This window comes from Calidris pugnax, unplaced genomic scaffold, assembly GCF_001431845.1.
Source record: "Calidris pugnax isolate Ruff unplaced genomic scaffold, ASM143184v1 scaffold70, whole genome shotgun sequence".
Taxonomy (NCBI): Eukaryota; Metazoa; Chordata; class Aves; order Charadriiformes; family Scolopacidae; genus Calidris; species Calidris pugnax.
The window spans coordinates 9,366,753-9,394,134 of record NW_015090862.1 but is presented as its reverse complement, the minus strand read 5'-3'; the positions used below and the strand labels follow the sequence as shown (position 1 = coordinate 9,394,134).

General features: G+C 39.5%; 1 protein-coding gene across 2 annotated transcripts in view; it reads right to left on the bottom strand.

The window, feature by feature from the left end:
• Positions 1-5,720: 5,720 nt before the first annotated feature.
• GALK2 (galactokinase 2) overlaps positions 5,721-27,382 on the bottom strand; it is a 51,217-nt gene continuing 29,555 nt past the window's right edge. For both annotated transcript variants that reach the window (XM_014944518.1, XM_014944519.1), the window contains exons 8-10: positions 22,855-23,065; positions 13,268-13,469; positions 5,721-6,195 (exon numbers count right to left, since the gene is read on the bottom strand). In XM_014944518.1, the coding sequence (XP_014800004.1) occupies positions 5,988-6,195; positions 13,268-13,469; positions 22,855-23,065 (621 nt within the window). In that variant the 3' untranslated portion in view covers positions 5,721-5,987. The remainder of the gene's footprint in view (positions 6,196-13,267; positions 13,470-22,854; positions 23,066-27,382) is intronic.

Here is a 27,382-nt window from a genome sequence, read left to right as displayed (position 1 = left end):
ATTGATCAATAGAGAAACAACTCAAAAATCCCACTTGAAGTCAGAACAGCTTAGCCAACAAAAATAAACATATATACTTGTCACACGAGGGACAGATAAGAAACCAGAAAATGTAGAACATGAATAAACCCCTCCATTATATGAAATTTGGCAAAAAATAAGGCCTTTAATAATAATCCTCAGGAACTGCTGTAAGAGTTTCATACAAACCTGCTTCAGTGTCCCTTGAAAAATAAATTTGGATTTATTTAAAAAAACCCCACACATCTGGCTTGATCATTGGCTAATAGAACATATTTTTATTCCCACCCCAAATCACACACAGCTTGGCTGGAAAGAAGACAGCTGCTGGGGCACCAGCATGTTTCAGTTTGAAGTACATCTAATCTTTATTGAGTTATTTGAGCCTCGTGTGCCAAGTGCAGAAAGGCATGCTTTTCTGAGGAAAGGATATATTTTTTTTCCTTTTAATATTAATGGATAATTTTGGCCAACAAAGTAGTACTTAGGAAACAATAGCAATTCTCAAAATACATTAGACTTAAAATCCAATAATATACCAAATGCTGTTGTATAAACCCTCATCCAGCTTGGTGCTTCTGCAGGAAGCGCTGCATTGGAAATCAATCTCAAACTTTTTATTGGTCAATTTCATTCTGAAAGCTCTTTAGTGTCTTCTCGTCTGATTAGCTCTTTTTTACTCTTCTGTAGATTTTTCCATTAGTGTCTTACACATATGATTTGGCATGAGTGTCTTAATTACATGTGAGATTTCAGGCATATCCCTTTTACGTGCGAAACCCCTCTCCAAGCTGTCCTACTGAGTGACTGTTTGCCAGGGAGCGTGGGCTGGGGTAAATCTAGGTTCTGCTAATCTCAGTGACCAAGTCTGCAGAGACTTCAAGGGCTCCAGAAAATGTTCACCCGCAGGTTTTACTGGTAAAACAGTTGTAGTGGACCTGAGGGAACAAACAATCTGCCCAGAAGACAGCAGTTCCCAATATATCCATTACAGCTTGGTCCTACCACCTTAGACCGATGCTGTGGTCCCAGTGAGGTCCGAGAGACTAGAGAGGAGTTTAGCTCCTGCCCACCATCAGCCTCATGGCAGATTCCATCTCCTAGAAACATGGTGCCATTATTGGAGGCTGTGATGTGGTATCTTGTAATTACTTTTGACACAAGTCCACAAGCAGAGGGCAGAGTATAAGAGAGAAGATTGACGATCTATTTTATGGGATATGGAATCTCAGAAGAGCATTCAATGAAGAAGCTGGCTACGCCGAAGAGCTGTCACAGGAGGTTGTATCGCAGGGAGCAATTTGCAGTCATAGTTCTATGTTCCCCATTGTGCTCCTTTCTGTGTTGTGAACTACTCTCAAATCAATACCTACCCTGCCATCTCAAAATTAGCATTTAAAATAAAAATTAACACGCTGCATGATTCACAGGGTTCATGACATTAAGCCTCACCAGTCTGGTTTTCAGGGTATCGTTACTTCCCAGTACAAGTCCTTTTACAGAGTTCATTTTTCTTGATGAAGCATACAGTGACAAGAATCAGAAAGCACTACTTCAGTCCAGCCTGTAACAGCTAGGATTTGCAAAGTATCTTTTACATTTTTTTAGAACAAAATAGTTCTTGTGAATGTTGTTCCGGGTGTATCTTTGTTTAGCTATATCTGATTGGGATTTAGCACACAAATAAACTTTGTAGTTAGCTGAAAATACAAATCTTTCACTTGACTGAAACTGTAGCAGAGCAGTTGCTCCCACACATCAAGATGTTATTAGAGAGACACATGGAGAGGAATTTCAGAAGGATTATACTGAGTAAGTACACAGCAGGTTACTAAAATAAAGCTGGCATTCAGATCATATTAACTAGAAACCAATATTCCCCAAGATGTTATGTAAGTAATTACTGTATATTAGGTTGCCCTATGTAGGTGTCAGAGTGTGTGCTGTGTCCAAGAGAGCAAATGTCAGATACACAGTCACGATCCCCTCCCCTCAAGTGAATGGTAAAATTATTCTCATTCTATTTCCGAGCACGAGCGTGTTCCTACATTGGAGACACTCAGTCACAGAGGCACTGATGAAGACGTACATGTCAATGGGATTAAGATAACACAGAGCATTAATATGGCACCGGGCAACGCTGCTGCACTTGGATGTCTAACAGCGTCTCCATTCCAAATCCTTTTTGGAAAGGTTTAGAACCCATTTACTGCGCAGCAAGATTAAACTCATGATTGAATGAATTACAGTCAGACATAATAAGATCCTACTCCACTGATAATCATAGCTCGTGCTAACAGGACACATCACCTCTGCACATATTTGGTTACTTTTGCAAATATATATGTGTATATCGGTGTGTACATACTAATTAGCATTGTTTTAGCTACAGAAGAGATTCTGAAAACATAGTCAGAAAAAGTTATTAAAAATGCAGATCTGGAAAGACTTATGAAATATGCTTAGGAGTTGCTAGTTTACACACAGAAATTTTCATTCAAACCAAATTCTTGCTATTGTCAGAATTACTGCTAATATCCTTGCTGCTCACCTTATGATGGTAACTTGCTCTCATGCTCTGATTATTGGGGGGGTTTATCACTATGTAGAAAAATGTCTTCAAAGGTTTCAAAAGCAAACAAAAACTACAAAATACAGATACATTCAATTTTTTTTCTTTGAAAAGAAGCAAGTAGGGCCCGAGAAGTGATCATCCCCCTGTACTCGGCACTGGTGAGACCCCACCTCGAGTACTGTGTCCAGTTTTGGGCCCCCCACCACAAGAGGGACATTGAGGTGCTGGAGCAGGTCCAGAGAAGGGCAACGAAGCTGGTGAGGGGTCTGGAGCACAAGTCTTACGAGGAGAGGCTGAGGGAGCTGGGGTTGTTCAGTCTGGGGAAGAGGAGACTGAGGGGAGACCTTATTGCTCTGTACAAGTACCTGAAAGGAGGCTGTAGAGAGACGGGGGTCGGTCTCTTCTCCCAAGTTACAGATGATAGGACAAGGGGCAATGGCTTCAAATTATGCCAGGGGAAATTCAGGTTAGATATTAGGAAACATTTCTTTACTGAAAGGGTTGTCAGGCATTGGAATGGGCTGCCCAGGGACGTGGTGGAGTCACCATCCCTGGAGGTATTTAGTATGGTACTCTGCAATGGGTAGGAGTTAATCAAATCATTAGGGTTGTCAATAGATTCCTAGAAGCAGTAAGGGACATAGAAAAGACAGAAGATTTCTGGTCTTCCTGTTGGTGTAGTTTGTAGCCGTCCTTTCTCTGTGAGACTGTGTGCTGTTTCTAGACACAGCCAGAGGTAGTTGCAAGTCTCCTTGTTGATGCATGTGTGGGGGGGTGGGTGTTTTTTTGGGTTTTTTTTTTTTTTTTTTTGGTTTTTTTTTTTTTTTGTGGTTGGACTCGATGATCTCTGAGGTCCCTTCCAACCACCACAATTCTGTGATTCTGTGATTTACATCCCATGCGTAGTCAGAAAATAAAAATGCCCGAGTGCTGTTCTTCTGTTTGTAGTTGGAATACTGTAGGTCTTCCAGTGGAAGCTGTGCCCCAATTATATTTGCAGATTCCAGCAAAAGTATGGGAAAGACATTGAAGCAATAAAAAAAGGAAAGGAAAGAAATTAATCAGAAGTTTAGAATGTTCAATTTTATTCTTTTATACTGTGCCAGTTTTCTGTTTTCCTTTTCTTTGTTTATGAGAATATCATTTATAAGATTCATTGACAGAAAAATTTTGAAATGTACTGCAGCCCAAAAACTTGCCTGCATGTTTTTGGGAAGATTCCATGACTCTGTGTGTCGTGCTCAACTTCAAAAGAAGAAGAAAAAAACCCCTATAATATCTCTTTATTCTGTTCATACCCTGATTAGTGCTTCCATGAATCCAGCTGAAGTTCAGTGCAAATATATTAATGAAAGGTTTGGTATGCACTGGGTTGTACTCCATTTTTATGGCAAAATAATAAACAGGAACTTGCTGAATTCACTGAGGATCATATTTAATAAGGCAGATGGTAACAAAGCCATGGCATTACTTTATTGAAAATCTCTAAGATTATCTTGAAGATTCTTGAAGATATTTACCTATTGTTTGACTTTTGGAGTCCTATATTTATGGCTTTAGTTGAACGTACAGTATATCTTCTGTACATTACAAATGGGTGACAAGATATTAAACTTCCATCAATAGTAACAGGGAATGTTTTGAGATGAAACCTTTCTGTAAGGCTCTTATTCTTAACCGTCTCCTTTATCCCTTGCTTTCTCCTTCTCGGATACATCCTTTTAACTGTCCTCCCCCCAGATCCTGTCTTTTCACCTCTGCCCATCATGCCTAGGCCTTTTCTCTCGAGTACGTGATTTGCTTGATCTACAGCACTGTCTGGTACACTTTTCCTGATTGTCAGAAAACAGAAATCTTCTCTGCTGATAATATTACCATTATATGTCCCCTCTGAGGTTCCTGAAAAGATCTGGCAGTTTGCATTGGCTGTTGTTCATCTGCTGTTTTCAAATTTGGCAGCATCCTCTCACAGAATTAGTAGCCTCTAAGAACTTGTTTTTGGCCTGAATGAGCCTGGGTAACGTACAGAGGATCTCTTCTGAGAGATCTCTAATTTGACACAGACTTCTGGACGTTAACATGTGCTCAGCATCGCAACAACGCGCACAGGGACAAATCTTGCTCTGTCTTTTATGGCTGCACGGGTTATGACACTAATAAAACTTGTCTTGAGTTTTCACTGTAGATATAGGAGAAGGGGAGGTTTGTCCACTGGGAGAGAGAGGGCACAGAACCTCATTTTCCCCTTGGAAGCTGGGCTAGGACATCTTTTTGGTATCTTGAAGCACAGTCACCTCTTTCTGCAATCACAGTCACTTCTCCTGAGGAGATGGGTTACAAATGGTGGCTGCTGGACATCTACTGCAGCGCAGTCACCTCGGGATCATCAGTAGTGGAAAGCGGGAGCAAAAGAGGAGTTTGTCAATAATATGTCAATGACATTTACTCTTGGTCGTAACTATTTACTTTTGCTTAGTACAACCCACTAGAGAGAATATCTCCCTAATTATTACTTGTAGATTTTAACTGCTTTTCTACATGGTCAATAGATTATATTTAATCCTTTGTAAGAGTTTTGCATAAACCCAAAAATGCTCTACCTTGTACAAGCACAACTAGGATTCAACAATTAGAATACAGTGTTTGGGTAACTCAAACCCAAACTTTGCTTCATTATTTGCTTATTCGTTTAGGGGAGTATGTTGTCATATCGTACAGCTCAGAGATAGCATTCATTTTTGTTGACATAACAAGTCACCCTTGCACAAGGGTATATAAGAAACGTGGCTAGAAGGAAATTTTTCCTGCTTAACGTAATGTATTCCTAATGTTTTACTTGGCTTGCAGGTGCTCCTCCAATAGTATCATTAATTACAACAGCAATAATCCTATTTGAGGCGAGTACAAAACTTCTGATCTAGCAAATTCCTTCCAATTTTTTGAATGCTTCAGTTTAATCTTCCATTTTTACAAGACAATCAAAAAACATCCAGCCCCCAAAGAGCAGCAGCACCGAACAGCCCTGCAGCCATTGCAAGGTTCCTGCCCTGCAAGGAAAGAGCTCGTTGCTCTGCTGGGTCTTGCTTTTATGACAGCAAAGGGAAAAGAAGAGAGATCCCCTGTGACAAAGCATCATCTTTATTTCAATTTCAGTTTTCCTTGTCAATAGGTTTTGTAAATCAAAGTTTATATGGAAAGATATTTTTAGTATGAAAAAAAAAAAGACTTTATAATCAAAGAGTTTTCTTTTAATTGCTTCTTCAGAAATACATTTTGATAATAGCAACTGCTCATTACAATAAAAAACAGAAAAGGCATTCATTTACTGCGGCGTAGGAAGTACTGCCAGTTCTAAATGCCCTACATAGTTTCTTTAAAATTTTTACGTTCTTCAGGCCTCAACAAAAACCAAAGCTCCTCTTCCAGGTTTGGTAGCAAACAGACTATTATTCTCCAATGGTAACCTTTGGACATCGGTTTGGTAAAAAGCTTTTTTTACATTTTTTAGGAAAGTATTCAGCTTGTCAGTAGGCACCATTGACACAGTGCAGCCACCCCATCCAGCTCCAGTCAGACGTGACCCAATGGCCCCAAATTGCCTAAAACAAAATAACAGAAAAAAAAATCCTGTAAAATAAACCAAAAAGGGGTAATCTGTCATATATAAAATTCCTATAGAAAACTAGTGAATACTTTATTCAAAACACATCTGCGTCATCTGATTTTTCTGAAGTTCAGTTGGTTGTATGTGACGTTACAGCAATCTGCAGTTACCATTTTGGACAAAAAAAAAATGCTGATGCTTTAAACTGCATTATAGTCACTTCTGTCCATTCTAAAAGTCACCCTCTTTTATAATGCTTCAGCATCAGCTGTTTTCAGGATCACAGCACAGCTGAGATGAAGAAAGCAGGAGAAGAAAGGAATTGTGTTAGCAACATTCATAAGAAATCAGAAGTGAAAACAGAAATACATGACAAAAATAACAAAAGAGAGTTCATAAACTAATTGCACAGGATGTAGGCATGCAAGCCATTTTCTAATGTGGCAAAGACAAATAGCTCTATTCTTCCAGGACAGATCTGAAACATGCTGAAGATTCACAGGCTTCTGCAGGACTGCCGAGCGTGCCAGTCAAGAAAAGGAGAGTTCAGAAGCCCTTAAGAAGTCCTACAGAGTCACTGCACTCAAACATCTGTTTATACTGAATGGACAGAGCTGGGTATCTCTTTAGAGGAACCTCATGAACTTAACAGATTTACAGCAGTAGAGGTAAAACAAGAATTTGGTCCCAAAAGAAAAAAATGCTCTTAATGAGGAGAGTGAATAGAAAGAACAATGACAAATAAATGACATCCAAAATATAAACCATTCCCAGCCTCAAGATACTGGCCTGCTAGAAATGTCCTACAGCAAATCCCACACCATTGCTTTGCAAGATTCAGACACCATCTTGTTAGAATTGAGTAGGATTATTTTCATTAGTCTGCTTACCTGTGCTCCTGATCTTTACTTAGATTCAGAAAAAGCAGGAAAATACCATGGAAAAAATTTCTTTTTCTAACCTTGTCAGACCAGGATGATTTAGAAAACTCATTAGAAATGTTACTCTCATGAGAGATCTAATCTGATTTGCAAACAAATACTTTCGATATGTTTCCAGTCCCGTGCACGGAGAGATTTACCAGTCCTAGAATGTGTTTGAGGGAGAGATGGCATCATGTGAACAACATATTGGAAAACGACAGCTCATTCTGAGTAGGCTGTGGTAATTTTTCATATGTGCATTTTATGTTAAATGAATCTGGTGTACTGCTGGGTTAGTGGGGGTCTAGGTCATATTTCAAGCAAGTACTTACATATGTGTTTGATTCTAAACGTGCTTATGTATCTTCTTGAACAGAAACACTTTCTTCAGTGTGTCTGTGTGGTGCCACCCTTCATATTGACTCGATTTTATGTTCGTTCTTTATTTCCTGTTGGTGTTTTATTTTACTTATTATTATTATTATTATTCCTGTAAGCCACTTATTCTCTGATGCAATTTTTCTCATTTCTGGTCCACGGAGCAACCTCCTGAAATGAGAAGGATCCAATCCAGTCTCAATTGCAATCAATAGGGAAATTCCCATCGACTTCATAAGGTCCAATCCACTTTTCAAAGTCTGCTAAATCAACTCTCTGTACTCATTTGGTCTGTTACCTCAGTCAGAACTTTGGATTTCAGAGGGTGTCTGGCTTTTATTTTGGTAAGCAACCGAAATCCCTTCAGAATTGTTCTGAACCTTTTACAGATTTCATAATTCTCTGTGGTCATGCTCATGCCTCATTTTTACTGAGTCATTTTAAAATACTTAGTTGAAATAAAGCATAATGTAGACAGAAAATATGCTTGGTTCAGAGCTGCAGTCGCTGTATTTCAAAATACTGTGGCTAACAGTTTCCAACGTGGTGATGTGATTAGACACTTTGGGCTTAATGCTGAGGAACAGAGTTTTGATGGGCAGTGCTGTAACACCTGAAATGAGTACCTGACATTGCAGGGATTCAGCAGCGAGCACCTAATTCTGCATCTGCAGGAGACATGATACGTGGGAGGGATGTAGGTCAGACACGAGAAAATTAACTTTGGAACAGGCCTGAAACTGCTTTATTTGAGTCTTGATCAGTTCAGTCCTAAGCTCCAGTATTCACCGGATAAAAAGAGAAATATTTTATGAGGAAGTGGGTGTGTGTGTGTGTGTAAATGAGAGTGAAAACATGAGTACTGCACAAAGGAAAGAAGAATAGAAATGGAAGTCCCATAGTTTGATATATGGAGCGATAGGTAAGACACTGCAGTAACTCATTTTAAAAATAATTGTGCTGTAAGAGGTGAAAAAAATCAGAGCAATATTGTAAATTCCAGATACTCAAAATTATGAACCAGCTATTCAGAAAGCATGGAGTTAACACGGTAACATTTAAATATATAAATTGGGGAGGGGAGTTATTCTCTTTTGTAGCTTAGTATGCATTTGAGTAACATCTTTGAGCCTTTCTGGCTCTGAAAGAGCTGCAAACTTCTTTTTGTAGGGTGGTTTTTCGTTTGCTTTGTTGAATTTTCAAATTGTGCCATGACTCCAGGCTTTGCAGCTTTAAGAAAATCATCAGTGATCACAGTCTTGATAAAATGCAGAGTTGCCTCGGCTGCCATAATGCACCTGGGTGTAACAATAAAAACTGCATCTTTTAGAACTAATCAGAGGGGATTCAGCTGTCTTCAACTGTGATGGGGCATGGCTGGTAACACAAAAATGATCAGGGTTCATACCACCAAAAGATGGGGGTAAGGGAATGAAAGAAAGTTATTGGCAACACTCAAGGATTCTGAGAGATTTTCAAAAGTACCTAACGAATTCAAGAGCTCACATCCAATTTTTTATTCCTGGTTTAGTAAACCTTCTGTGTTACTTGCTTCAAAAGACTAACAGGTAAAACAGCTACTAACAGCAGGAGACAGGTTAGAGAAAGTACAAGTCTTCTGTCTTAGCAAAAAGAAAAGAAAAAACAACTGACCGACTAGCGGTTACAGTTTTCAGCACTACAAACCACAGCAAGTATGGATCCCTGTCTTTCTTGGCAGAGGTTGTACAGTAAAACATAAAGATCTAGGCAAAACAGAAAACATCTGGATATGCAGATTATTCTTCACAGTTTAAACCTTGTAAGGAGAGAGCAGCACTAGACTCGGGCAATTCTGTGGAATGTATTTTTGGAAAGGCTTTTTGAAGTTACAGGGCAGCTGTATATCATTGTAAGTAAAGAATGTAATTTATGTAGTTCCTGGCCATTTCTATAATCACATCAGCCAAGTTTTCCTAGAGTGACTAGTGATTTTATGTCCCTTAGTTTTTTAATGTACAACTTGAGAAAAGTTAAGACTTTTTTTCCAATAGTTTCCAAAAATTAGATGCTGGCTTAAGCTGCATTAATCTAGAACAGCTACATGCTTCTAGAAATCTCATCACCGAATCGAAAAAACATTAAATAATATCAAATTTCTAAAGACATTTCTTAGGAAACGCTCTTGATAGGACAAGGCTGTGAAGCAAATGAACAAATAATTTACTTGTTTCTATGCAATGAACGTAATAAACCCACCCAGATTAAATAATTTTAATATACCAATTAGAAATTGTTTCACAGGAACGACACTCCACTGTGATGCTCAGCTACGCTCATCATACCCGCTGTGTGCTCTTCTGCTGGTAACTTAGAAATCTGACCTAACGTGGGTGTACACATCACTCTTTTCCTTCACTATTTATATTTTGGTCCCTGGAACTGAAATACTCTGATTAATTTTAATTTAACTTAGTAAAGTCTTAACTGCGTGCTCCTTCCCTTTGGGTTCTGTGGCTGAGTCTATGCTCCTGCCTGCAGGTTAGTGCCCCGACACCGCAGCGAGCTCAGAGCGCGGCAGCTGCCCAGCTGTGAAAGCACAGAAATGAGAAACAGAGAGTTTCTATCCCTGTGCTGAGCTTCACGCCGTAGCGGACCATTGCTGGCGTCCACGCTAGATTAGTAAATGGAGCACAGGTAACTCCACGCTGGAGGGCAGACCCCAGCAGTTTGTACCTACTTGTTTTCCCCCACTTGAAACAGGAGAGTTTTCTCCCGGCGTGTCTGAGAACAGGCCCTGTGGCACGACTCAGGCTGGGTACCTGAAGTGAAGACATTTAAAATCGCTTGTCTCCTTTTGCGAAGTTCAGTCATCAGATGCTATTGACTGAGGCATCAATGCTGGGCAGTTACCATATCTATAAATCATAGAATCACAGAATTCTCTAGGTTGGAAGGGACCTTTAAGATCCTCTAGTACAACCACCAACCTAACTCTGATTAAAAAAAACCAAACCAAAACAAAAAACAACACCCCCCCCTCCCCAAAACCCAAAAAACCCCCAACCAAACACCACAACCCATCACTAAACCATGTCACTATGTCAACCTATCTTTTGAACACCTCCAGGGATGGCACCTCACCCACTTCCCTGGGCAGCCCATTCCAATGCTTGATAACCCTTTCAGTGAAGAAATTTTTCCCAATATCCAGCCTGAATCTCCCCTGGTGCAACTTGAGGCCATTTCCTCATGTCCTATTGCCTGTTACTTGAGAAGAGATACTGACCCCCACCTCTCCACAACCTCCTTTCAGATAGTTGTAGAGAGTGACAAGGGCTCCCCTCAGCCTCCTTTTCTCCAGGCTGAATAACCCCAACTCTCTCAACTGCCCCTCACAAGACTTGCTCTCCAGACCCCTCACCACTTCATTGCCCTTCTCTGGACGCGCTCCAGCCCCTCAATGTCTTTTTTGTGGTGAGGGGACTGGACATGGTACTTGAGGTGAGCAGGTGTCAGTAATGCAGATGTCGAGGTTTAAAGCTTTTCCTCTGCTAATGGTGTCACAGAAGAGGCAGTGCTAACACCTTCTACTGGATTGAGACTTTGTAGCCCAAGATGTTTGATAATTCAGTAGAGCATAATTTCTGTCTTCAGCTGACTCTGGAGCCAGTTCTGCCTTCTGACACACAGATCAGCAGTTCCTTTTGAGTAGCTGGGATACCATGGTGGAATTGCCCGCTGAGTAACTCTTGTAGCTCGTTCTATTCTGTGATCATTACGTGATATAATAAACTGAACACAGCCTGTGAGTTACGTACTGGATTGGCTCCCAAGAGAAGGAACAAAAATTGTATTGCTAAATTGCTATCAGACTTGTCCAATGGCCATCAGGGCTTCTCTGTGTTTTATCACAAAACAGCATGTGTATCCCATATGCAAAATAATCTGTGAATGTCCAAAAGTCTTCTGTTCAGTTTTTAAGTTTGTAGTTTTCCTGGCGCAGAGGCCATTCCATCTTGTCTGCAAAAGGAATCAGGCTAACCTAAATAATCATCTGTATCGGACTCTGTCAATTTACAAACCTGGTAAATGGGTATTACAACTCACAAAATCCGCATGGGTACAGAAGTAAGAAAGCATATGGCAAATTTCATGTTTGTAAAATCCATATTTTCATTATAAACCTGCCTAATTTCTTAGTTTAAAAAAAAAAAAAGCTAGTTGCTGGTAAAGAAATCTTTTTGTAGCTTTCGTTTTTAGGTGGTAAGGTAGGAATTTTTTTTAGCTTCAAACTGAAATAGTTTTGAAACAGTTTCTGTTTTCTTCAAGACTTAAAGATACAGAGAGAGGATGGGATACTTTTATAGAGTATTTGCTTCTGAAAGACAGTGAAACACCATTTCTTGCCCTCAGGCCTGCAAAAACGTATGGCACCTGGTATTTCCCTCTGGCAGCGCACTAACGCTCTGGCTTAGGGCAGAGCTTCCCCAACTAAGCACACCCTTCTCCAACAAGTAGGAACTGTAACAGATGAGCAGAAGTATGAAGGTGGCATCACCAGCCACCATGGAGCCAAGATGAAGTGAATGAGGGAAGCAGCTGGGAGAAGATGGCTGGGGAGAGGCAAGGATGGAGTAGTGGTGGGAAAGCTCGGGTAGGCCACTGCTAAAACAGACCACCAACCACTGAATTCCTTCCGTAGGCACTGAATTTAGATCAAAGTTAGCATAAGATGTCTGTCCCACCATTAAATGTACTAGAAAAATGGAAATTAAGAGGGACTGAAATGTGTACATCTTTCCATGCTGGTCCTATGTAGAATGTGAGTAGTAAGTATTTGCTTTTACTTTGTGTATACGGGCACAACAACTGTGTTCTCTACAACACATGGTTGCACCAGATCTCATCATCCACTGTAGCAGAACTATGCTAATAACAGCCCGCTGCATGCAACAGCCTGTGATTGCCAGCTCACTTCATGCCATTTCTCAAACTCAGTTTATTCTGGCTAGAGGATATGAAACTGGAGAGGAATAGAGGGAGAAGAGAAGGGACAAAATGACAGTCAGGTAATCTGTTTTGGAGTTGAAGGGCTTGTTTTATCGTGGCCAAACTGAATTAGGGAACCGAGCTAAAAGACTGAGGCTGGGGCAGCGATGGAGACTGGGGAAAGCTCAGACACACAATGCAGAGAGGAGCAGCAGAGGGGCAGCCATCGTAACAGTTATCACACTCATCTTTTAAACACCAAAATGCTGTCCAACCTATCTGATGGCCTAGACACCAGATTTTTTGAATTGAAAAAAATGCAGTAGCATTTCACAATAAACTGTTATGATTCCAAGGCAACCTACGCACGTAGAACAGCTCGCTTACGCCCTGCAATTCCCATGGCAGTAGTTCTGAAATGGTTAAGAAATATATAAAAAGTAACAGAATTCAAAGAGAATAACGAAGATGATGTTTTAAGAAAACCAGTTATGACTTCTTCTGCAACTTAAAAAAAGAGTAGCCAACAGTCTAACGTAACACTTGTGACGATGAGTCAGTCCAAAAGCAAAGTCTGTAATAAAGCCATAAACTGCAGCTTTCATCTGAAAGTATTACACAGATGTCAGTAGGGAAACAATTGACCATGTAATGTCCCTGCAGGAGATTAATTTTGTAATAAGAGACAAGAATACTTTCATTTTAAAATTGCAATAGCCAACGATGTCATATTTTCTCATCAATTCAAACAATATTCTCAACAGGCGATTACTCTTCCTTGTGGTCAGAACTTACAGGCAGATGTCTACCAGCCGATCCAGTTCAGGACAGCTGCACTCATACATCTCCCTGCAGCTGATATAGCTCTGGTTCATTAATTCTCCCAGCAGCTGGAGTGCATTGGCAGGTGCTTCGTTGCATATCTTCTTAAATTCCAGCACTCTGGCAGCTTCACTGTACACATGCTTTGCACGCTGGTATAACTTAAAGGTGGAGACTAAACAAAATGAGAATATTAAGTATTACAGTTATCCATTAATATTCACTATAAAAGGAACATACAAAAACATAGCAGAATTATATATTTTTAGTAATTTATATTTTATATCAGAACTCCCTAGGCTAGAAGTCTTCTGCAGAAGCTCACCTACATCTTCTTTAAAGGTCCTAATAAAATAGTATTTAGAGTTCATCAAAATACAATGTACACACTTTTTTTCACGTTGGTAACTTCATGCACATGCTCTGGTGGTTTGCCGTGCTGCTGAACAGACCCAGTCTCTCTTTTTACTTTGCAGAGGCAAGGCACAGGAGAAGAGTTAGCAGTGACATTCATTAGGGCATTAATCTAAAGCTTTCAGGTTTTCAAATACCAGCAAAACTGAGCCAGGAGCCCAGCAGAAAGGTACCTGGTGCCCGGCAGCAGCTGCTGGCCCAGGGCGCTGTGTGTGAGTGCTCCTGGCCACATCACAAAAAGCACCAACCACTTTTTTAAATTTATTTTTAAAACTCAGATTAACAAAAATACAATTATCCACATTTCCTGGTGCAGAGCTAAGGAAGCCCTCTCAAATATTTTCACAATGATGCAGGCTCACCCTGACTGTAAATAACACCAGATTAAAGGTACAGTGAAGAGCAAAGGTGCTTTCAATTTGGTTTTCAGGGTTTATTTTTGGTATGTGTTACCAGCCAGAGTGTCAGTGCTGCCTGCGTGGCTCTGAAGAGATGTCAAGCTCAGACAGGTATCGCTTAGCATGGTCCTACCAAGATTAAAGGCTACTGCAAGAATTTTGGCTAAAACATTTCTATTGTGCCATGAAAAATCGGTTCCTCTGGGAAGAGGGGAGGGGGTGCCCAAGCCCGCGTGGCTGTTAGGGTAGAGACCTCCAACAGGCCTGGGACATAAAAAAGAAGGGGATGGCTGTGGTTAAAGGCTCCTCAAGCTACTCCTATTTACAGGAGGGTTTGGTTTGCAACTAATACCCAAGAATTTATCTGCCTTTCCCAAGCTCGTGTTATAGTTCATTGTTTTTCTCTCCCAATATAGTTCTGTTTGCTTTAACATCATGGCTGCTATTGAGGAAGTATTGTTCACCAGAAGCATGCATGACATCATTTAATTTATGATTAAATTGGTTTACTTGAGCTGTTTGGGTGGTAAATATTAAACAAATGAACTTCATTCTCTATGTGGAGCACCTACTGCAGAATGTTTCCTTATTCCTTCACAACTCAAGCACACTCTTGTTAGAGCCCCTCAGAACATCCCTCCTTTTCTTTTTACATGCGAGTTCTCGTTCAGAGTGAGGTCTCTCCTCATTTCGGCTTTTGGTCTCTCTTTCTTTCTAAAATGGCTGATGAAACACACAAATAGACGTAAAAGGAGAAGAGAGACAAGCCCTGTATTCAAAACAGAACTCACTGTCTGACCCAGACACATTGAGTTCCCACTTGGTGTTCCGTGGAGACAGCCAAGTTCTGGAACCACTTCTGATTATTTCAGCAATCTACATTTGCAAGTATATGTAGAAATCTTCCTTGAAAGACTGGGAAATAAAATTGCATCAAGTATTAAGTCTCTCGTACGTATACTCCAGATTGCAACCCCTATGGACTAAAACTTCATTAGCACCTGTAGGATCCCTTTTTATTTCTCCAGAGTAAGTGTAAATCACACCTGGAAATGCTAAAAATACAGCGCTGAGACAGAGTCAAGTAGCCTAAAATGACAGAGAAACACTGCCCATGGCAGTGCTCTGCTACCGGTGATATTTCTTCTGGTGATATTTACTCTGTAATTCAATACAGCCTGCTACTGAGAAACCCTCTGCTGCCGTCTTTTGAACGGCCTTCTGAGCGTGCTTCAAACTAGGACAGAAATGAGAAAATTGAGTGCCCCCCTCCCCGCAACATCTTCTTGAGAGTATCACTCAAGATGAGCGTGTTTTGGTTTCCCATTTAGAGATGTGTTTTACCCCACTGCATTTTGTTGCTGCTGGAGTTACTTGTGCTGTGTTTTGCAGAGCAATGCCTCAGTATTTTTGAATGTTGAAGAAAGGCAGCTTGGCCTATTTTTAAGGATGGTTTCTCTTTAAATATTCTTTTCTTATAAGCCATTGTTTTAGAGCAAGGAGATTTCTAAATGTGCATTCGTTTAGGGAATATCTAAAGTTGCGTGAGAGATTGCCATAGCTCACACTCTCTTGTAAATCACCATTGAACAGTAGTAACCCAAAGAATGAACTGAAAACATGTCTGGTTTCAATTGTAAGGCAACAGACTTGCCAAAGGCTGTGATTGATTCGGAGACCACCCTTTGGTAGAGCAATGCTCTACTGGCCAGATTACCTTAAAAATCTCTAGGGTTGTGTTGTGCTCATCAAGTTATGAATTGGCAACCAGAACGGGCGCTCTGGCTACTGGCTGCCAGCCAAAAGATGCGAGCTCCCCTTGACAGCATCCGCTCCCAGGAGAGCACCTGCGTGGGGAAGAACTTGCTGCCTTGACACTGGCCTTCTCTCGAAGCCAGAGCAATCCCTTCAGGCAGTTCCCAAGGGAGAAAGAGTGCCTGTATGTTCTTTTCAGAATCTTTTGTGCACATTTACCAAATCAGTACAGGTTAAAGGCTGGTATCGTTACATTCGCTGTGATTGGTTACGGGCAGCGTTTTATTTCAGAAGACTGTGTTTAAAAAGAGTTTTTTGCAGTTTGCTTTTCCTCTCTGGCAGCGTACTGCTCAGGTAAAATTATCTTCAGGACAGCAAACACCTCCATAGTCTGCAAGTTCCCATTCTAAAGTAATGACATGATTCACATATTTTCAGCTTTCAACACCAAATGCTTCTGGTAATAGAGAAACTCTCTTGTATCTCTTCTGTTTGGATGGGTAGTCCAAGTAACCATCTCTATATAATAAAAGATAGCAGAGCACACATGATATTTCCAAAAATTACATCTATATTGGAATTTCCTTGCTATTTCGCAGCCTGTATATTAGCTCCACATAAATAAAATCTGAATTATTAGGGCATGCCAGAGAGCTGTGGAGGCTGTGATTTTAGAAAAGTGCAGGAACTGATCAGACTCCGTGCTTCGCACGGCCACATTTTTTACAGTTAAAAAGGGCAGATTTCCTAAGCCATACTCTGTCCTGGTTAAAAGAAACAAAACCAAAGTGTGCACAGCGGATTAGTTTATATCTGAGCTAGGGCTGGAGTGCTCTGTAAGGGGAAAAACTGAAGCCCAGTAAGCCTTCAGTGGGTTATACAGTCTCACCCTCAAGGTGCTCAAAGGAGAAGAAAAAAACAGCGTCTAGGGAACTAATGCCAGGCTCTTAAAAGCACATGGATCCTTAATTCTGTTATAGTGTATGGAAATTAGGTACGTAATCTAACTGAAAATGCAAATATACTTTCCTAATCCAGTAAACTATAAAGGCCTGGTTTCTCCTGCTAAATTTATTGCCAAATTAGGGGCGCAGGCACCCTCAGCTCCATCTTCTGCCTGTGAAAAGGGCAGGTTACAGAACCATTTATCCCACCCGAGACCTGGCTTGCCCTCTGGTACCCATCTCTCCGGTGACTAGAGGGGAACCTGAAGCCTCTGGTGCAATGGAACTAGCTGGCTCCCACGCTGACATAGGAGCAATTGTCTGGGGCACATCTAAATTAATGTTTGGTCTGTAAGGGAATCTGTGCAATATCCAGTTCAGGTGCTCTGCTGGTCAGAAATGACATAGCGCCATTCGGGCTGATGGAGATTTTATATCAGCTGAGAATCTTGGTCTCTGATCAGAATCAGGCTCTCAAAAACTGTTCTTTGAAAATCACTACGTGTATCCTCTCTGCCGTGTTCCGCGTAGCTCCCTGCCACGCAGGAGTGAACTGTTTGACTTTAGACCTAGACATACTCGCACAATCAGAATCTTGGGGTCCCTTTTGTCCCTTTCCGAAAACACAGCATGGAGCTTGTGATTTATGTTGTATGGTATCAGCTGCACACACACAAAGTTTCTTATGACTCAAGTGAGGGTGAGTGATCAGAAGAAACTAAAGTAGACCTGAAAAGTCAAAATGAGACCAAAGAAACCTTTAAGGACAACAAGGAATCTTGTCCCGGGGTCTGCTCTAGTCACATTTTGTCACTAAGTTTTTAACACATTTCACCTTTATTCAACCTGCTATCGGAGCAGCAAATCCACCTCCCAGGCCATAGCCTCACTAGCTGTGTTTCTGAAGTTTCAAAGAGGACACAGTTCACCTTCTACAGGGAATCTCCTCCACTGTTAACCGCTCTGTATTATCAGTCCTTATCTATTTTTGAGAGAATGCTGACAACTCTTGCTGACCCTTGGTGGATTCCCTGCACCCTAGCTCTCCTCCTCTGCAATGTCACTCACAAACAGGTAGATCCAATTCCCTCACAAACCCCCAAGTGCCCATGAAACAAATGGGGACTTCTCCCAGTGCACTAGTAGCTCACAATGCAAAAAGAACCTTCCAAGTTGTTAAGACAGAGCAGACTAACATTAATGAAAGTTTGTCCAAAATCCATATAAAATCTCTTAAAACCAAACAAAAATCCTGGGCTACTAGTCCCAAACAACTGTGGGTTAATTAAATACAACAGAGAAGTATACTGTGGGTTTTCAGCTGTATGGTCATATTTTTAATTTTAGCTTTACAAAAATTGTGTGAACCTGTTCACTGCATTTACAGGGATTTTTTGCCTTTATAATTAGATGTTGTGGCTTCTCAGCAACTCATATTTGTTACAACTTCAACTCCAGCAGATTCCTTTCTTCAGAGGCTTCCTGTACAATTCTATCTGACCTTTAGCTAAAGACCAACCTCTTCAGGCTATATATTTTTTTCTAGTTACTTTGGCAGCTTCTTAAGATACGTTTCACTGTAGATTAATGAGCTACACATGGCTGATGGGACTGTTAGAAATTTACAACAGGAAAAACTCACCGACGCGAAATCATGTAGGGGACAGTTTCTACCACCATTACTCATGTGGAATAGTACCCTTCTCTGTTAGGCATCCTGCTGATTGAACATGATGAGGGTGAAGGTTTCTGGCTCATAATGTATATAAGAAAATGCTACCAGATGGCTTTAATTTGAGCCAGATTGTGAACCCCCTACTTGAAGTGGGGAGCAGTTACTCTACTGGGACTGCTCAAGTAACTGTTTGCAATCTGGCTTTCTGAAAATAAACCAGGGGACGAGTCATTGCTGGATTCAGTGACCCATTTAGCAGACACCTGCTTCGAGATTACGGTAACTGCTGGTTTCAAGTGATTTTTGCTCCAGAAGAATGCTCGCTTTAACGAGGCTTTTGCAACTCACCTAGACCATTCAGTGCCTGTGCCTAACCTACCCCGAAGGCCGTGTCCTCCGGGCCGCTGTACGGGATCTGCCAGCAGCGGCCACTGCTCTGGGGATCATCCCAAGTAAATGATATTTTTGTAGACAGGAAAGGTACATTCCCAAATTTCTCCATGACATGGATCAGGCTGAGGCTGGAGTAGGCACCTGGACTCTAAAGCTGGCGAGTGCTCTTAGGTCAAGCAGTTTGGAGGTAACTTCTGTTCTCCGAAGAGAGGGGCACTCTGCTAATGCACACGGCAAAGCTTTGTGACAGAACATCTCAGAGTCCACCTTCACGTACGCCTGTCTCTGCAAATAATGTTGAAACTGTTCTTGCACTGAGATCACCATTAATACAAATTACTTGGCAGTGGGAATGAAAGGCTATTCAAGCACCACTCATTGAAGCTACAGCACAGATTTAGAACTCTCTCTCCAGAAGACAAATAGGAGGGCAGTTAAACAGCCAAATCCACACAGCAAATGGATGCCTGCTCCTCCCTTGGCGATTTCATTCCCAGGTTTAAATGTCAAAATTAGATTACAATTTAATACATGAAAAGGAAAAATGGGTTTGAAAATACCTCATTTAAGAAGGGAAAAAAAATGTCATGGTTAAGGGAATATACTGTTTTGCAGGAGAACATCCTTTTGTGGTGAAGCTTATAAATACTTAATGTCCCACAATCACCACACACTAAATGTTCTGTGAAGCACTCGAGTCCAAGCCAAAATTATGGCACAGTGCACCTTAGAAAGTAATAAATATTATTTTTTCTAGAGATGTTCAGAAGCCACAAGTGCAATCCATGTGTAAACATTTGCAAGGGAGATTTAAACTCAGGATTTTAAGTTGGCCAAGGAACAACTGCAAGAAGTTTAGAGAGGCTTTATGCACCATCTGTACTTCTCCAAACCTGGGAACAAGTGGGCTGTATAGCGGGGAACTGCAGAAATCCCTGAGTACCTGCTTATAAAAGGGATGCAAAGTTGCTGTGTGCTGCCAGATCTGGCCTGGGACCTGCCCAAAGCCTGTCCATACCATTTTTCTTTGGGATGTGGAGTTTTTATCTGGTCAGCCTTACACACTTATAAAACTCTATGTAAGTATACAGTACCATCACTGGAGAAGTAGAGGAGGGGAAGCTAGACTTAAAGCTAAAATAATATTTACATTGCACTTTCAGTTCCTTAAACGTGAGATGCAATGTGAGTGCAAAACATTATTTGTAACTATCACTGGGCATTAGAATAATACAAAAAACCAAAACTACTGACAATTTATATTCAGCCACAGAGAAAACTTAGAATCCAGTAAATGATCTAAATAGTAATTATCATGCAAATAATTTACCCTTAACATTATAATATTTTATCAGAAAAGCTGATAAAATGTATACAAAGGAAGAAAGATACCCTAAATGGCATGGTTCTTTCTTCATGTTGAACAAAGAAATTCAACAACATTCTGAAATTCTCTGCAGAGATTCCTTATTTGTCAGTATGTTTTCTCTCACATGAAGAAGCCACACATTGTCATTAAAATACAGTGGAAAAGTAGAGGGGAAATAAGAAAAATATTTTTGTCAGCCTCTAGTTTTCCAAAGCCAACATAAAATGTAATTTGTTTAGTGTGTAACAAAAACAAACAGTGGATTTAGATTCCTTCTTTCTGTGTCTGTCTTGTTTCTTCTTTGCATATAGTTTTACAGAAAACTGTTATTTAATTTTATATTGTATATGCGAAGAGGCTTTCAGCATAACCAATTTTATTTGGCCTTATCAAATGAAATCATGGTCATGCAAGTTTAAGAGATTCTCTTCAGCAAACAGCTGCAAACTCTATACAGTATAAAATTTCCTTTGAGTTTCTTCTATAGCTTTTATGTTTAAATTTTTTATCCAGACTTTGGTTTTTGAAAAAAATCAAAATAACCTGTATAAACAATTCAGTTCTACAGAACTGTAGAATTTTGTTTATAAACCAGGTACAAGGAGTATAAACATCTGCAAGTTAATAGTCTTGTATTGCTTCATGAAGGGGAGAGTAAGGGGACAGTGGTAAAGATTTACAGCCTTGTAGTTTCCCATGAAAATGCTGCAGAGTTGAGGTTTGTGGTTCAGTTCACTCCTCATGTACCACGGCACAGGGTTATCACAGCTCTTTCTCTGAAGTTAAAGAGCTGGATTCAGATCTCATAGTCCGTCCTAGTACCCTCTGGCAGTGTAATGAGACAGTAAGATAGTTTCATACTCTGATATCACTGGGGTGCAAAACAGATTATAGATTTCAGGACCTGGTCCTTGGTCAATATATAAAGTTTAGAATAGTTCCAGATATACAATTTATTTAACTATAAGTTAGAATAGTTCCAGATATACAATTTATTTATTTATTTATTTAACATCAGTGTACGTAGATATGTTACTGATGTATATAGATTAATTCTATACGTCCCTGAAAACAGTCTTGGGAAAGACTGGTAAGGATATCATTCAGCTACAAAACAGTTGAGGTATTAAGACCATAGAATGGAAACAAGGAAGTATGGGTTATTTTAAGTTCTTAAAGATTCTGATCTCAATTGGAAACCTGTTATGAATGCAAATTAATTGTTTTATAAATGTTTTATTATTCAGTATTATTAGCAACCCTACTATATATATCCAGGATCCGTTCCCTGTGTGCCAATGCTCATGACTGCATGGTATAATCAGAAGCTATAACACATGGGAAATGTATAGTAAATTGTTCACTTCCACCGACATTTTCCTAAAAAAATAAAATAAATACTGATAGTGACAGAAATGTCATTCTCGGGAGAGACCTCGCTGACTTGCTGCCCAGTGCGTGTTTTATGAAGTGATGATGTATTTATCAATTCAAAACCAGACACACAAGCTCCATCTATGCTGGCCTTTAACATAGTCCGTCCTGGTACCCTCTGGCAGTGTAATGAGACAATAAGATAGTTTCATACTCTGATATCACTGGGGTGCAAAACAGATTATAGATTTCAGGACCTGGTCCTTGGTCAATATATAAAGTTTAGAATAGTTCCAGATATACAATTTATTTAACTATAAGCATCAGTGTACGTAGATATGTTACTGATGTATATAGATTAATTCTATACGTCCCTGAAAACAGTCTTGGGAAAGACTGGTAAGGATATCATTCAGCTACAAAACAGTTGAGGTATTAAGACCATAGAATGGAAACAAGGAAGTATGGGTTATTTTAAGTTCTTAAAGATTCTGATCTCAATTGGAAACCTGTTATGAATGCAAATTAATTGTTTTATAAATGTTTTATTATTCAGTATTATTAGCAACCCTACTATATATATCCAGGATCCGTTCCCTGTGTGCCAATGCTCATGACTGCATGGTATAATCAGAAGCTATAACACATGGGAAATGTATAGTAAATTGTTCACTTCCACCGACATTTTCCTAAAAAAATAAAATAAATACTGATAGTGACAGAAATGTCATTCTCGGGAGAGACCTCGCTGACTTGCTGCCCAGTGCGTGTTTTATGAAGTGATGATGTATTTATCAATTCAAAACCAGACACACAAGCTCCATCTATGCTGGCCTTTAACATCAGTTAAGGAGAGCAAACAGGATTCATTTTAATGATGCTGTAACCACCCAAAATGTTTGGTTTTGTTAGAACTATTGCCTAAAAAGGAAGCCTAGTTTAGACTTTTCCCTAGAATAAAACCTGGGCTATTTAGAGATGACTCTCAAGCAGCATAGGCTAATCTAAGAGAATGCTACTTCTACCATTCTAGAAACAGTTCAGTCAAAAACCAAAAGTTTTGCTGTATTTTAAGTTAAAATTTAGAATGAAAATTGTGGTATCAATTCTCTCACTTGCCACCCAAGACTCTACGGACGTATTCTGGCAAGACTCCACTTGCACTTCTTACTAATACATAAACTTTTTATTTAATACAAACATTGTACACTAAACCCCACCATTTCATACATACTTACCATCTTGCGTGTTTTGACTCAGGATCTGAGAGCGGAGCTCCTCCAGGCTAATTCCCAGGCATTTACAAATTTCCTGTGTGCTGTAAGGCTCAGGATGTAATACCTCCTCCACAATGGTCAGCATTTCCTCTAGGCTAACTCCGAGCTTGGTTTGCACATCATGGAGTCGCAACATTTTTTTCCAGTCCAAGCCTTTTGACTTTGAGAGAAGCTAAAATTAAAAAAATAAAACGGAAAATATTGTGCCTTCCTGTTTAAAACTATATAATTGCCCATAAGCACCTTTAAGACCCATTTTCTCCTTTCACTTCTTAATTGGGAACCATCAGAAGTTACCTTCTATCAGCACACAGCAGATACCATTACATTTATTTATAAAAGGTCTGTGAATGACAGATATTCTTCCCTCAAATTAGATATTCTCAATAAAAGCCCTACTGGCATTATTTGTGTGATGTCAAATCAGTGATTTATCCTTTTCCATGGATGCTGTTACTTCAAGCGCTTATTAACCTTTTACAATCACATTAATACCATTGCTTATACAAATGCTAGGATATCGTAACACCAGAAGTCCCTAAGAACTCTGTTTCTTTACTGTTAGAATATGCTCTAACATTTACAACTTTCTGACCTTTCCAATATGCACTGGGAGTTTTCTGATGAACATTTGAGGTTGTGATTAAAACCATTTCTCATAATAGCCTTAAACATATAAAGGTGGGGGTAAGGCTTGTGTGGGAGAATTAATCATAACCTTCCTCAATCTCTAGACTTTAAAGCAGATTTTAAGTACATTCTTTTAACATCCAATTTAAAGGAAGTTTTGAGCCTTCCAGGAAGATTACGATGTGTTAGTCAGAATCTGCTCTGTTCCTAGATGATTTCTGTGATGCTGATTGGCTATAGACGTATGTGGTTTTCCTACTCCAATGATGTCATGCTTAGTGTATCTTTGTGATGTTTTGGCAATTGACAGTAGTTACTTCAACAAAGTAGAATCCTAAAACCAAATATGTCAAAGAGGCTTTTCTTGGGAAGGCTGCTACGTGTGTTGATGCTCTTAAGTGCCTAATGAAAACGGTTGAGTAAAGCAGCTTTCCTCATGTTTTCATAAGGTGGAATATTTTTAACGTTATGAGGTAGAGAAGAATATTAAGTGTTCATTGTGGGATCCTACTGACACACCACCTTTAACTCCATCAGACTACTACAGAGGAAGACACAGATTAGAAGGAACATACCAACGTTGTTTTATTTTATTCACAAGTACCTGACACACCTCCAATTCTGCACCATTTAAATTGAGATTAAAGCTTCCAGTCCAGGCTGTATGTCTGCAGAGAGTTTAAACCAGTGCAGCAAGATGAGGGAATGAAATCCTTTTCCTGTTCAAATCAGCATTAGAACCTCAAAACCTCTAATCAACAGGGCCAAGATTGCACTCAGGTTGCTTTGTTACTTTTTTCAATAAACATTGGTTTTGGGTGCAATTGGTTTGAAATAATTTACATCTCAATTCAGCAAAGCCATTTAACTTCCTGGGTTAAAAAAATTAATGGGATTTACATATATGTCTGAGAAGTATTTGCTTTGCCTTGTGCAAAATTAAAGCATGAAACTGGTTGTTTAAGCAGAAGATCTACTGCCCAACTATCTGCTAGAGATTCTTACCCTCCTGCTCTCTTCCAACAGTGCTTGTGCAGGGGCTTTTCCAGTTTTGCTTTATTAGAGTATCTAAAAATTAACTACTTTTGGTGCCATCTAGTGACTTGCAAAGATTTATGTGAGGCTTAGTAAAGCAGAACCAAAAAAATCCAATCAAAATCCTAATCATATGACTCTGTCGTCATCTAACCACAGTTCTGTATGTTCAGTGGTAGGGAAAGAAGCCGCACTGTCCAGTGGCCAATGCAGAAATCAGGGTGAGAAAATCTCGTAAAAGACTGATTAAGTCACTTCTGGCCTGCTTTTCAGAGGCTCTGAGTACCTAGAACTCTACAGCCTTTATGCTATTGTATTTTAGCTTACTTACTGTTAAGTTAGAATAACAATTATTTCTTCATTCGTTTTACTTAAATACTCAGTATCTCTTGAGTTGGTGCATGTTTGTGATGTTCTTAAATCTGCTTCGAGGTTCTAAATGAATGGAAAATTTTCCTCACACTTTAATCCTAATCTTCAGCATCACCTAGAATTTATGACCAGAAGTTAAACAGAATTAAGAATTTACAAACTGTAATGTTTTATAAGGCAACTTTTTTTTTTTTACTTCCTTGACAGAAATATGTAGAAATATATCATGTGTATTGTCACATCTGTTCCCATTTCTATGCTTCAAGGGCCATGTTGTATTTTAGATGAGCTACACTGGAGTTTTAAAGGTCCAATGTCCCAAATGGAAGCTGATACCACCAGGCTAGTGGGCAGGGCTTTGTTGGAATATATACTGCTTATAGCAAAGTTCCAATTATGACAGCACTGGAAAAAATGTTATGGGCAAATAGAAATGGGTTTTGAAAATAATCTAACTGTAGCAGCTAAAATTGTAATGGACACAGAGCAGAAATGGAAAAAAAATCCCATCTATTTAATGTATAAAAGTAATCCCAATGCTGATACCACAGTTGGATATTTTCTTCATGATCTCTCACTAGATGGATTAAAGATGTGGATGTCCTCCAGCTGGCTCTTAACTGCCAGGATATAGCATCTGTAGGCTTTATTGTCCTCTATTGTTCAACACAGGCACACTGGAGAACTGTAAGTCACTGAGAGGAAAGTCTTACTTTAGTAAATGAAGGGACAAATATAAATAAAAGAAAGTCTGACTAGGAGTAAGTATAGGAATATTTAGTCCTTATATAGCAACATCACTTTCTTACACTTTACATCTCTATAATGTCATCTGAGCATCCTTCCACATTTAACAAACATTAGTTGATTAACTATATGGTGTTCCAGTTGCAGACATTCTTGGCACCACTCTCTAGCTGACAGTGAAGCGAACCACACACGGTGAAGCGGGGGAGAGCACAGCATTCACTAATGCTCACATTCATCCTGCAGCACCTACAGTGTGAGTTTTCTGAAGTATAAAGTACATGTTAATTTTCTTTGCAGTTGAGAGTGTTCTGCAGAATGTAAGGGGCTTTAAACATATTGTTTAATGGAGCAGAAGAAAGCACTCAGAGGATGGAAGAAAACTAAAGAAAGAAAAAAACCAAAACCAAGCACAAGAATGACTGTCCAGAAAGGAAGGGAAAGGAGCAGAACCTGAGAAAGGTAATTTTGTGAGGATGATCAAGATCTCACTTGCTATAGGACAGACTGACAACAAAATGTCCTATACTAATGCCAGCAGGGATACGTTGCGTTGGCATCTTTACTTACACGGAGCTTTCTGCAAACAGTATGAAATTCTAGAATGACCTAAAGCAGAAAAGGGAAAAAAAGCCAATCCTAAGGCACTTACCAATGAGAATTTCTTTTAAAGCATTATTGTGAGGCCCAGCATGTTATTTCATAGTTCCATTAGCTTAATGGTGCTTAGAAGACTTCCCTGCTTCCACTCACATACCTGTCCTCCTTCACCCCACTGTGACCTGTTCCTAAAGACAGTCTTTTCCTAGCTCAACGTATTTTTATAGTGTGTGCAACCTTCCATCTGGGTAGCGTATGTTTAAAAATAGACAGGTGTATGTTGTTAGTCTCCTTAAAATCAAGCATCTGCTAAAGGTACCTTTTTAGAGATTGCATCATAGCTAATAGGAATGTAAAAAAAAAATCTTTCCTTACCACTTTTTCAGTTTAGAAAACTCATTCAATTCACAAAACCTGGTATACGGAACAATACCTCAAAAGGTCTTACAACTTAATGAACTCATTGTTGTAGTTTGCCTTTTAGAATAGCTCATCTGTGAAGGCTCTCTGCTTCTTATGCAAAAAAAAAAAAAAATTCAAAATAAGCTCTTCCTAAAATACATACTTAGTCATTTTTTATTTTTTTTTAGCATTAATATTGTAATTTTTCATAGAATTATGATGCCAACAGATGTTCAATTAGTACTTTTGAGTATTGCTCAGGTTTTGGCCAAATGTTTTGTGGCAAGGAGTTTCATGCTGCAGTTTTGAAAACTTTTATCTAGACTTTGTTCTGTTCTTTCACACAGCACGTTATGCTGGATATAACTGCAGTGAATCTTCATGCGTACTCCTCACTTTATTTAATCAAAGACAAATGTACTGTATTCCTATAACAAACTCAAATCAAACCCCACATCTACATATTTCTAAATGTACGATCTACGAAATCCAGAATTAAAGTGGAATTGGATTTTTCATGTTCAAATTCCAGAGAATTTTAGAGATAAAAGCAAGCTGTAAACTGGCAGCACAACCTAAATGTTGCGTTTTGATTCAAGCCTGTTTTTAAACTTTACGTTGGAAGCGCCGAATAGCAACATGTATGTCAATATTACTTCCAGGCCTTCGACTAGTAGCTTTGATGTCCTCTAAATCCTAGAAA